The 12,286-nt window shown below is 39.4% G+C and overlaps 1 protein-coding gene across 2 annotated transcripts in view; it reads left to right on the top strand.

Moving 5' to 3' along the window:
- The window catches only part of CDK14 (cyclin dependent kinase 14), a 483,078-nt gene that overhangs the window by 294,934 nt on the left and 175,858 nt on the right, over positions 1 to 12,286 (top strand). For both annotated transcript variants that reach the window (XM_024202069.2, XM_024202070.2), the window contains one exon: positions 9,066 to 9,159. In XM_024202069.2, coding sequence (XP_024057837.1) covers positions 9,066 to 9,159 — 94 coding nt within the window. The remainder of the gene's footprint in view (positions 1 to 9,065; positions 9,160 to 12,286) is intronic.

The following is a 12,286-nucleotide window of genomic DNA, read 5'->3' as shown; positions in this document are numbered from 1 at the left end:
TTACATATGCACAATCTGTTCTCCTCTCTCCTCCCAGGTACAATGATCCCTATTTTACTATTGTAATCTGTTCTCCCATTATTGGAAAGCAGAATTGAGTATTTACCATAAGCCTATGTCTGCTTTCATGAATACTTGTCCAATCCAGACTTATGACAACAATTAAGATAGTATATAAAAATGGTCTTCTCTAGGACACAGGTGCATTAAATTATCTATTTACACAGGGGACATGGCAGAGGCATCTTTATTCTACATCCCTTGTAAACAGTTTTCAATGAAAGAGTCTGAGGCTAGTAATCCCAGTACACTGTGAAGCACTAGTTGTTTGAGGCCCGAAAGAGAGAGACAACAGCAGAGAAAATTGCGTCTTTTGCCCTTGATGCTCTCTATCATAACAAGTTCTACTCCAGAGAAATGCTAATCCTTCAGAGGTCAGGATGCTGTGATAACCATCAAGATATTGTTAATTAAACTTCCGGAGAAGACACTGACAATGAGCAGTTTTATCAGATGAATTAATCTGTGACTGGAAAATTCTCCCGGGGTCAGGTTCATGTGAGAAGCCTCTTTTGTTCTTAGCTGTTGGAAAGACATTTAATTTTAGTTTCCTGTTCCTGAAGAATATTGTCTTTAGTTTGGAATTACACATTTACCAGATCTATCAACAAAGGTGTGTCAACTTTAGAGATGTTTTATACATAGCAGAGAATTCAGTTTTGAAATCTCCTTATTACACAAAGGAAACTTAAAAACAAAAACTTCCTAAGAATAGGAAACATACTTTCAATAGGAAAATTTTGCTGGGCAAATGCTGCTCTATTTAAACGACATTCACCTCAGTTGTGCTTGAGCCCTTCTGTGTTCTGTTTCTCAGAATCTGAGCAATCGAGTTTACTTACACAGATGCACACACACAGTGATTTTGCAAACGGGGTATATTTTATTTGGAATGGAACAGTGCAGCAGGGGGAGGGGAACCACAGAACCACTCTTCAGAGCCTTAATTTTTAGGCAGTTAAATGAGCCAGAAAAGAATTTGATCACACCCTTCAGAACTAAAATTTTACCTCGTGAAAAACTGAATTTTTGACTAAATGAACTTTGTTTTGTGAAATTTAAAATTTTTCATCAACAAAATGTCATTTTGTTGAAAAGTCCAAATATTTTTTATTCGGATGTACTCCCCCGTGGGAGTTGTGGTTTGGTTGCCTCCTATCCCCATTCACCTACAATGGGCCAGGCTCCTTGGCTGGAAAACATTGCCCATGATGCACAACAGCCAGGTGTTACTGTCTCCCCTCTCCAAGAGGGGAGGCAATCACAGGAGATGTAGTCTGACCCGGGAGCACAGCCCATAGAAGAGAATGGAAGCATGAGGCATCCAAGTGACAACGGCCATAAGCAACTGCGGCAACATTTCTGAATCAAAATGTTTTGGATTTTGATTGAAATTTTTCATCATTTAAAAAAAAAAACCACCTCCTTTTCTGACCAGTTTTATTAATTAATACCATGATATATGAGCATGCAGTTGTTTTGAATAAGCATAGAATCAGAATAATAAATGTATGGCTGGAAGGGTCCTTGTCACGGGGTCTACTCACTGCTAGGGGCTCCTCCTCCTGGCCACTCTGGGGAGCAGCTTTTTCCAGGTCCAACACCCCCTTCCACAGCTCACTGCATGCCCTGCTGTCTCTCTCTTGCTCTCTGTGATTCAAGGTGCTCTGTCTTCGTGGGTTGGCCCTCTGGCCAGGTCACTATAGTCCTCCCCTTCCAGGGTATCAAAGTCTTTCCTTACAAATTGTCTCAGGCAGTCTTCTCATTCTCTGCTCTGATGGTGCCACTTTCCCAGTGGCTGGTAGGGGAACCCAGGCCCACCCGGGTTCCAGTCTCTACTCCAGGTTCCAGCCGGGTGACCCTCTAAGCAGCAGGTAAGGTCTGCACCTAAACCTTGCTGTGTTTTCCCTGAGCCCTTCCTACACTTCGCCCTCCTGCCCCCAGCGGGGTTTGCCAGCTTAAACTGCCTCTCCCAGGGAGTAACTGCAGAATAAATTCTATAGCCCCCAAACACACCTGCCTTCCCCCACGGAATAACTGCAGACCAATTCCCTGCAACCCCCGTCTGCTACCAGCTCCCTGGCTTTATAGAAGCCCTGCCTGTTCCTGCACACATGAGCTTCCCCTAATTAGGGTTTTCCTCTCAGCCTAACTATACCCCAGCTTGCAGCCTAATAGGTTAATTGGGTCTCTCTGGCCTACATTAACCCCATTCAGGGCGAGTGAGGGGAACACACCCCATCAGAGTCCTCAAGATGTAAATTAGTCCAGCTCCCTGCATAGAGGAAGGACCAAGTATATGTAGACCATTTTTGACTGGTGTCTGGAAGTTTTTAAGAACAGGTTAGATGATGGGGATTCCACAATCTCCCTGAGAAGCCTATTCCAGTGGTTAACTACCTTATAGTTAAAAAGCTTTTCCTAATAACTAACTTAAATCTCCATTGCTTCAGATTAAGCTGATGATTTCTTGTCCTACCTTCAGTGGACATAGCGAACAATTGATCACCATCCTCTTTATAACAGCCCTTAATACATTTGAAGACTGTTATGAGGTCCTTCCTCAGTCATCTTTTCTCAAGACTAAACATGCTCGGTTTTCTTAACCTTTCCTCATAGCTCATGTTTTCTAAACCTTTTATCATTTGTGTTGTTCTTCTCTGGATTCTCTCCAATTTGTCCACATCTTTCTTAAAGTGTGATGCCCAGAACTGGACACATTAGTCTAGCTGAAGCCTCACCAGTGCTGAATACAGCGGGACAATTAACTCTTGTGTCTTATGTATAACACTGCTGTTAATACATCCCAGAATATTAGCCTCCCCCCCCCCGCTTTTTTTGCAACTGCTTCACATTGTTGACTCATATTCAATGTGTGATTCACTATAACCCCCAGATCCGTTTCAGCAGTACTACCACCTCGCCAGCTTTTTCCCTATTTTGTACTTGTGGATTTCATTATTCCTTCCTAATGGCCCATTTTAGACAGTTGACAAGAAGGTGTGAGGATACTTAACGTGGGGAAATAGATTCAATATGTATAGATTCAATATGACCCAGCCACTCCCAGTATCTATTCAAACCCAAGTTAATGGTATTCAAGTTACTCCTAGTCCCAAAGGACCAGTCACTTACCCCAGGTCATTTTGTGCCTTAGATCTCACACCAAAGACAATGCTTGAAGCCAATCCTATAGTAAACTATCTAAGGATTTATTAACTAAGAAAAGAAATGAGTTATTACAACGTTAAAGCAGGCAAGCATATATACACAAATGAGCTACAGTCTATGGTTCCAAAAGGTGAAAGAACTGAAGTAATCTATCAGCTCTGAATATCTTTTAGGGCTAACCCAGGTTGACCCTGGGGATCTCTGTTTCTGTGTCATAGCTCTGGCCCTGTGAGAGTCCAGACAACAAAAGAGATGAAAAATTTCCTTGTCAGATATTTTTATTTCCTTCTTCCAGACTTCAAGCCCATGGGATGAGCCCTTTTGCATGTAGCCTCTTCATGGTAGTAAGGAGTAATTAACAAAGTCTTTGTATTGTGATGTCCCACAATGGCTCATTTAGTTTTGATAGGCCTTCTTGATGGGCAGGAAACAATCCCTCCTGACTGGGTTCACAGTTTTAGAGCAAACATTTTTTTACAGTTACAAAGCAAAACCTTTAATATTACCTTATAATATGTGATACAGATATTATAAGTGAGCTTAATTCATGTAGCAACTTACAAGCATTTCATAAAGTCTAAACACATTGTTATAAGTCAAATACCCATCTAAGCCATACTAACACACAGGTGAAACAGACTGGTTTCTAGCAATGAATTTGTCAGTGCTTGGCTCAGGCCTAAAGCTTTGTCAAGAGCTGGCACCTAGATTCCCAGCATTGCAGACACCATCTGTGAAGCCATGCATTTCATCTCCAAGACAAATGTGTCCTGGCCTGCACCATCACACTTCAGGAAAAACTGTGCAACTTTGTGTGTAGAACAGTCCCTTGCCGAGCTCCCTCTGGGTCAGTGCAGCTCTGGACTGCTCCTACCTGGCCCAAAGTTAAATACCATAGTTTGGCAGCTGTTAAATTATTTACTGCAAATTATTCACTCACCTTTAATAAACATCCATCTGCTGAAACCAATGATATTTAGTTTTTTTTAGGGTTCAGTCATGTGACACAATCCTGCAAGGTATTAGACCCCTCAGTGGAAGGTGAGTGTTTTCAGCTCCTTGGAGATCATGCCTATAGACAACAGGGGTGAAATCCTGGACTCATTAAAGTCAATGGTGGTTTTACCATTGATTTCAGTGAGACCCAGATTTCATCCTGGAAATTTCAGTCAGAGAACCAGATTCCATGAATCGGTGGTAGTTAAAAGCAACACTTCCTTGCAGGTGCAGGCTTATTAGTGAAGGTTAAACATTCAGTTTGTCCTTTACGATTCCTTATTCAGAGATGTATTATACATCCACACATTGTCTTGAGACAAGGCGGTAAAAATTGGTGTATACAATTTCCAGTTTAGTAAAGTAGCTGAAACAAAATCTGTTAAATTGTCCTTACTTCACTATTAATCCTGAGCGTGTACTTTTTTTGAAGTGCAACCCATTGTTTCGAGTTTCTGTTGTCTTTACCTTCGGTATTAGTAAAGCATTCAGTACTCCACTATTGCCTCTTGGTGGTGATGGAGAAAATACTAAGCAGATGATATAATAAAAAAGCACAGTCACTTTTGGAAAACTGGCACAAAATCTGAGTTGCATGAATTATTCCTCTTGTGATTTTTATAAATGTTGTTAAGTAATTTTATCAGAAGTATTAAAGTGATCAATTAGTGCTTCAAAATATGTCTGCTCCCAGAGAGCCAAATCTTGCGATCTGAAGTAAAGCTTCATGGCCAGATGTAGATCTCCTGGGTCTTCAAAATCTGAATGTTGATTCTGAAGTGACATGATGCTGAATATGGTCTCTTGTTAGCAAATGAATGCAACAGAAAAGCTGTTCATTCAGCAAATAATATTCAATGTTTGTTATAATGAAGTTCCCCAATTGTCCACGCAAACTTTAAAATCTGCATTTAAATAAAACAACAAAAATCAGTATGAAAACAATTTGTTAATCAAAAATGGCTCTGCAGTCACTTATATGGCCCTCTTCAGAAGTAAAAAGAAAACAGACCCCAACAACTTTAATGGATATGAATAATCTTTATAAGTTTTTAGGTAAAGTGTCACGTAAAAGAGATATTGCAAAGACTTAATAAATTCATATCCAGATTGATTGTAATTTGAATTTGTACATTATGTCAAATGTTGTATAGAGAAGTCTGCAGAATTAAAACAAAAATTAATTTCTTAAAAAATTGTACAATGGCAACCAAACAAGTTATTTTTTACAAGCTGCGGCTCTTGGCCTACAAGTGCTCTGCATAAAAATGGAATTTCTGTAGTCACCTTAGCTTCTCATTAAATAGTCATTTGTTATCTAAATTCAAATTTCAGAGTAACCCATTGAGCTACAGCATGAACTCTTCCTTTATATTACTCCGTGTAGTATGGTGACAGATATAGCCCTAGGAAATTAGATTGGACAATATTAGATGGATGGCCACATATGGTATCATCAGTACATCAATAGGCTTAGTCATGCTTATTGTTGTTAGAGGGTAAGTCACACATTTCAACATTCAATGGCTGTCATTTAAGTTTCAGTCATGTTTGCTTTGCAAGGTTATCCCGTTTTGTTCCATTTCAAAGATTCCTGAATCAAGTATCCAAAAGCGCAGCAATTCAGTTTGCAAATTAGAATTCAGACCTCCACCAAAGGGTGTAGGAAATGCTAAATCAAATTATTTAACTATTGCCAAAGTTCTTTAATGTGACACACACACTTTCTCAAACACTATGCCTGAAAATGTCACTCACATAGACACTATAGGGTATGTATGTATGTGTACAAATAATATATAAATAAATAATGGGGTGGGTATAGAGTGAGGGGGAGAGACAATAAAAGCAAAGTTACTTCTTGAAATATGAAATATGTTCCGATTAACCTCGTATCATAGAAGCTAGAGATGGGAGAGATCTGTTAGCTCATCTTGTTCACCTGCCGCTTAACGCAAGATAAGATAGTTCCATGCAAAATATACTTAAGTGTTTCATCCAGGCTAGTTTTGTATGACTTGAGCAGTGGACCTTCCATTCCTTTGGGAGGTTATTGCACAGTATAATTGACCTCAGTGTTAGGCAGTTTTCCTTAACACTCACCCTACATTTTCTGTTTCTTAATTGCATCTCATTACTTCTACCCTCTTTGGTATATATTCAGTTTTGGGGACCAGTGAAATCCAAAGCAATTCCTTGTCCTCTTTGTTTTTCATACTTTTCAGATACTTGTACAGAGTCACCTATTCCCCTCCCCCCCACCCCATTCATTGTTTTACCCAATAATAATATATTCAGTTCTTTTATCTTTTCCTTACAAGTAAGTTTTTCCAGTAATATAATAGTTTTTGTTGCTCTGCTAAGAAACCCTCCCAGTTTGTTGATACATTCCTGTTTTGGGATGCCTGAAAATGTACACAAACTTAGTGGTTGCATAGAGATTTGGTGTCTGTGCTCATACAACACAAACACATTTTGGTTTTGATTTTAAAAAAATGTTTTTGGCTATCATATTGTGTACTGATATTCAGTTTCCTATTCGCTATGGTCTGTTGAAGTCAATGGGAAAACTCCTATTGACTTGCATGAGCTCCATTACCCCAAGATCCTTATTTAGCATTATGGCTTTCCACGTATTTTCCTTCTATTGTATATCTGTATTTTAGTTTATTTTTTCTAAGATGTGTTTTCTTACCTTTTCCCAGGAGGAATCTTATTTTGTTATTTCCTGCCCATATTTCTGTCCTCTCTAAGGGCTCAATACTGCAATATGCTGGGTAAATGGGACTACGCTTGTGCTTAAAATTAAACATGAACTTAAGTGCTTTAGTAGCTTGTAGCCAGAATGCTTACCAGCCTCAAGTCTGAGCCCTATAAGTCTCTCTATTTTTCTCATCAGTGATGTTTAATAACACCTCCTGATTTAGCATTATTTGTTAAGGAATAAAAAACACATTAGTTAAATTATTCCAGATGATAAAAAATATGGTGTCAAACAATATCTACAATAGTCCTTATAGCACTTATGACATTGCACTATATTAATAATTAATTTACAGATCTTCATCCAATTTTCAGTTCATACCTGAGTCAATTGCTATTTTGAGAGGCAATATATAAAATTCTTTGCTAAAATCTTCATCTTCTATTGTATTTCAAATACAAATATGCATTAAGTGCTTGTCTGTAGATACCAGTACATGCTCTTAAAATTTTAAACTAATTTAATCTAATGTCTGTTGCAAAAATAGAACTCTACTCCCCTGTTCTCCAGATCAAATTCAGGTTTTTTTCTTATCTTGAGTAAACAACTCCTGTCCAGAATTCTGCATTTCTCCTTGCCTGAGATCTAAATACTGTTTATAAGTATTTGACGAAGATATATTGTGCCTATCTGTGCCTAATGATGCGTTAACCAGAGTAAATGATGAGTGGCAGTTTAATCAATCCAGTACCTTCAGTAACCAACAAGGGCATATGGAACATAATTTTTTAATCTCCTTCTTTTCAAACTGACTGAATACAACTAGGGATGGATCTGAACTGTGTCCGTTGTTTTCCTTTATTCTCTAGAGGTAAAGGAAAATCTTTGCATAAGGTATTCAATCTTTGAGAAGTAGAATCAGAAAATAATGGTGTATTATAAAAGCTTTCTTTTTGAATAAATCTGCTCATATCCTGTTGCCTTTAAAATAAAATTATTGCATTATTCAGTAGTGGCCTATCCATTCTGAACTTAGTAAAGAATGTGATCTCTGCTGGTGATCTTTACCGAGTGGTATCTGCAAATATTCAGTGAGACATTCCCTCGCTTAACTGAAAACATGCAATCTGTTTTCATTAGGAGACTTTCTTCCAGACACACTTCTCACAGTATACACAGACACCTAAAATTAAATGCTGCTCCCTAAATAAATAATCAGCATCATGAATAAGAAAAAAACAATATTTAATGATTATATTCCAAACACTCGACTTCTAAGAACAAAGTTAAATTAAAGGTTAAGACTGGGACTTCCAAAGATGACTATAGGACACAACTTGGATTTGAAAGGAATGGTAGTAACATGGTTAAATCCTCTAGTTGCCTTTGAGAAAGCTTAACGCATATGTAAAATATGTATAACTCCACATAAAGCTGTTGGAGTGACAGATTTTGTTAAAATGATCTTTCGTGTGCATGTGCACAAATGAGTGTGTATATCTATATTGCATATATGTAATGTGTGTGCATGGACAAGAATAAGTACATTTAGAAAAAAATGTAATTGAAATAAACACAATTAAAATGTTCTATCAAATCATGCATCCCACTGATACCTAAGAGGGTTTTTAGCTCTTGAACATCAAATCTTGGAGAAGATGCAAATCCCCCTTGGAGCACAGGGAAGAGAAGCAGATGAGGGGGTCTGTAGCTTTCCCTGGGTATGCACAAATGCCTGAACCAACGGACAAAGCCAGACCCTGGGGAACTACAGAAGCTTGTCTCAGTCTGAGATATTTTCTCTGCTGCTGCCCCTCTTCCTCCTGCAACCAATCCACATCTTTTTCAAAGCTGCTGTGGGGCCTTACTTAAGATGCCCAAGGTTTTGACCCTAGGTGAAAGGATCCTTTTTATATATTATCAGTGTGACACTTAAGCAGAAATTGTTTCTTGAAAAAATGTTTGAAAAAGAGACATATTTAAAGGTATGGATTGGTTTTCAACACATTCATCCATTCCAGTTGTCATGATGTCGTGATGTTGTAATACTGGTGATAGAGACATGTGTTTAATGTATTCATTATTTAATCTCAAGAAAATCTAATATTGTATACTTTTTTTTTTTTTTTAATAGGGGAGTGGGTTGTATCTTTGTAGAAATGATTCAAGGAGTTGCTGCTTTTCCTGGAATGAAAGACATTCAAGACCAACTTGAAAGAATATTTCTGGTGAGTTCTTTTTTTCTGGATTAATATGTATATACATAATATGCTACCTTACAAATGTGAGTAATAAAATGTGGCTATTGAAACCCCAGGGAGCTATTCTATTTGCAGTGTTTACTTTTCTCTGTTGGAGCACAGGTGTCAAACAACCGGCCTCAAGCCAGATCCAATCTGCCGGGATACATTTTTGAGACTTGCCTGACTTATTCAGATTCTGCAGAATCCAAGCTTTCATTTAAAAAAGATGTTTCTAACTCTCTTGGCTAGAAAAGCATCCAAATGCGAATCCAGTAAAAAAAGGTGCTGTGTGGCTGTGCTGAATCTGCAAGCAGTCTAAAATAATGACTCAGAGATGCCCCCGTTAATATTATTGTGCTATTTTAACGTTAACATTAACTCTTTTCTTGATGATTATTTTATGTGATGGAATAGGCCATGGTGTGGGAGTGAAGCCCATGAAGGTTGGGTGAGAATTGAGATTTACTGCAGGGATGGAAATGCAGAAGGAATACAAAGACTGAGAAGGAACATAAGGATGACAGAAATAGTGGTGATAAAGTTTGTGTGTGTTTCCCACTGACTGATGCTTTATTTGACAATAAAGTACTTAACAAATAACGATAACTGACAGAGCAGAGAGAAGTGCAGTACTCAGCTCCTACAACTGCAGCCTGATTGGTCCATTCATGAGCTGCATGGACAGCTCTTTGGCTTAATGGCACCTCCACAATTGGGAAGTCCAGTTCACAGTGTTCCTCTGAGGATCTGCTACCATTCGTGCCTGTTTTCTTTCCCCACCAGCCCTCACTCTCGGGTTGTTTTGTTATTTTCCTGTTTCTACTGCTAGATTTCCCATTTTGCTCTGGGTTTTGGCCAGTTTCCTTTTAAGAGGCTAGGAAGAATGTCGTTCACTTCACAGATCAGTAGTAAGCTATGTGAGTTTTTTCTCCTTCAGAGCCCTCGGTAGCTTTGCAATTGTTTAGCAGGTGCCCAGTGCAGATTAACTGAGGTGGCCAATACAGTCCCAAATGCTGGCCTGGTTGGCTTCTGATTGGACCATTGTTGTTTATGTGACAAGCAGGGGAGGCCTCAGAAAGAAGCACCTTTCACCTCAGCCCTAGTACAAAAAAGGGGAATCTGGGGCTTGCTTGGCCCTGATGCCTGGGTGGATTTAGCAGGAGGGGCTGAGTGGTAGCCTTCTCTGAAAAATTGCTCTGGCTTTACAGCAATTTGTTTGTGAGCTGCACTAGATTTATCCTTCCAGTTTAGCTTGTGTGGGAAAGAGCTGCCTGGCATTTCCTCTGCTCGTTCTGTTTCATCATAGCTAGTAAAAGGTATGGCCTTCCTTCTAACCAAACCTGTGTGGTGTTCTATTCGCTGTGATGCCTGGGCAATTAATATTTGACACCTGCTGTACTGAGGTACGGTTCAGCTCTGAAAATTGTCTCTAAGAATGGCAGTGTAGAGCTCCTTGTTTGTTTGTCCCTCAATGATTTCTACATCACAGTTTCTCAGTCTTGGAGCAAAACATGCTTTTTCTAAATGTCAGAGCTGCAAACTCAACGTAGGATGTGAAAGTCACATTATGTTCTTTCTTCCTTGTCAAAACACCTGCGCAGCTAGACCCACTGCAACATAAAGGACTAAACTGCTTCTGTGCTGTATGTGAGCAGGGTCTGAATGAACTCTCCCCTGACATCTAGTGATGAGCTGGGAGAAAAGACTTCAGGAGCAGATTGGGTTTGCATAGACACACCTACTTTGCCTAGGTGCGCAGCAGATGGAGCCGCTTTGCCAAAATGATCGATTTTGGGCTAATTTTGGATTACAGATCACTCTAGTATTTGAATGCAGGGGTAATGAAATGCTGTTATCCTTATTGTATGGTAAAGGACAGCAGAACTGTGCTTAGCATGCTCTGATTGAGTGGGACACCCTAAACTGAACCTCCCTTGCTAAGCAGGGGACAGGAGATGCCAACTCCCAGTGAAGAGAAGGTGGGAATAGGTTTCCCTACTTGGTTGAGTGGACTCTGTCTAAATAGTCCTAGACACTATTTGATCTGTTGCTCTCCAGCGTTTTATGGCAGAGCTGATTAGACTCAATTGAGAGTCCTTGTTTTCTGGTTGGTGATTCCTAGAGTCGAGATCACTGTAGAGCAGATTTAGGGGCTAAGCCTTAGACTCTGTGTGAGGACAGTAGAAGACACCACAGAGATTGCACTGGCTGTGAGGCTCCCTGCTGAAATCACTAAGTGCTGGTTTAAGTGATGGAACCTCAGAAAGTGGCATTTCAGGAGCAGTGGCAGCAGAGGCATTGCTTAAACTCCAGCCCCCTCCCCAGCGGTGGGAGGTGAACCCACGTGAATGCACCTCAGAACTCTGGGTATTCACTAACTGTGAGTGGGGTGCAGTAGAGGGAGTGGGGAGCGAAGTGTTACAGGGAAAAGTCACAACACAATACAAATGTGTTCCTGCAAGATGGGAAACTGAGACAAAGGACACTATCCAATGCACTGTGGGGTCAGGTTTGCTTATGGTACATGCTTTTTAAATGTGGTTGTGGTATTTTCCCAAATTAATGCTGAGTTCTCTTTCCCTTTTCATAAGAGTTCTCTTTTGTTATACACACTCAGTGCTTGTGAGTGGGAAAGTATTGCCTCTTAGAGGCGCCCAGGGATGGTGTTAAGTTTTCTCAGATTACTGGGTGGGGGCTCAAACTGGTCCTGTTTTGTATTGTTAAGAGGAACCTCAAGATATTGAGCCTGGCCCTTGTTGCTGATGTCTACACCTGGCAGAAAGGTTACATGTATTTAATATTGTAATGTATTGTCAACCGACTTCTGTTTAATACACTAGCAAGTATTGGGTAATTTTAAAAGCTCTGCTTTATTAAATGTGTGCACTACTCATTGGAAGTGTGGAATGTAATTCCACCTCCTTTTTTCCTCTCCTCTCCTGTTTTACAAACAGGTGAGACTTTTAAACATGGATCATGTTAAACATATACTCAGATTTTTGAAAGTATTATTGACAATGTACAATAATGTATTTTGTTGAAATTAAAAGACTTTTAAAAATATAAATTATTGCTACATTTGAGAGGGTCAGTATCAGCATGTATATATCTG

This window comes from Terrapene carolina, unplaced genomic scaffold, assembly GCF_002925995.2.
Source record: "Terrapene carolina triunguis isolate 2854851 unplaced genomic scaffold, T_m_triunguis-2.0 Scaffold84, whole genome shotgun sequence".
Lineage (NCBI taxonomy): Eukaryota > Metazoa > Chordata > Testudines > Emydidae > Terrapene > Terrapene triunguis.
The sequence above is the reverse complement of the archived record's forward strand: the minus strand, read 5'-3'. Positions and strand labels throughout refer to the sequence as shown.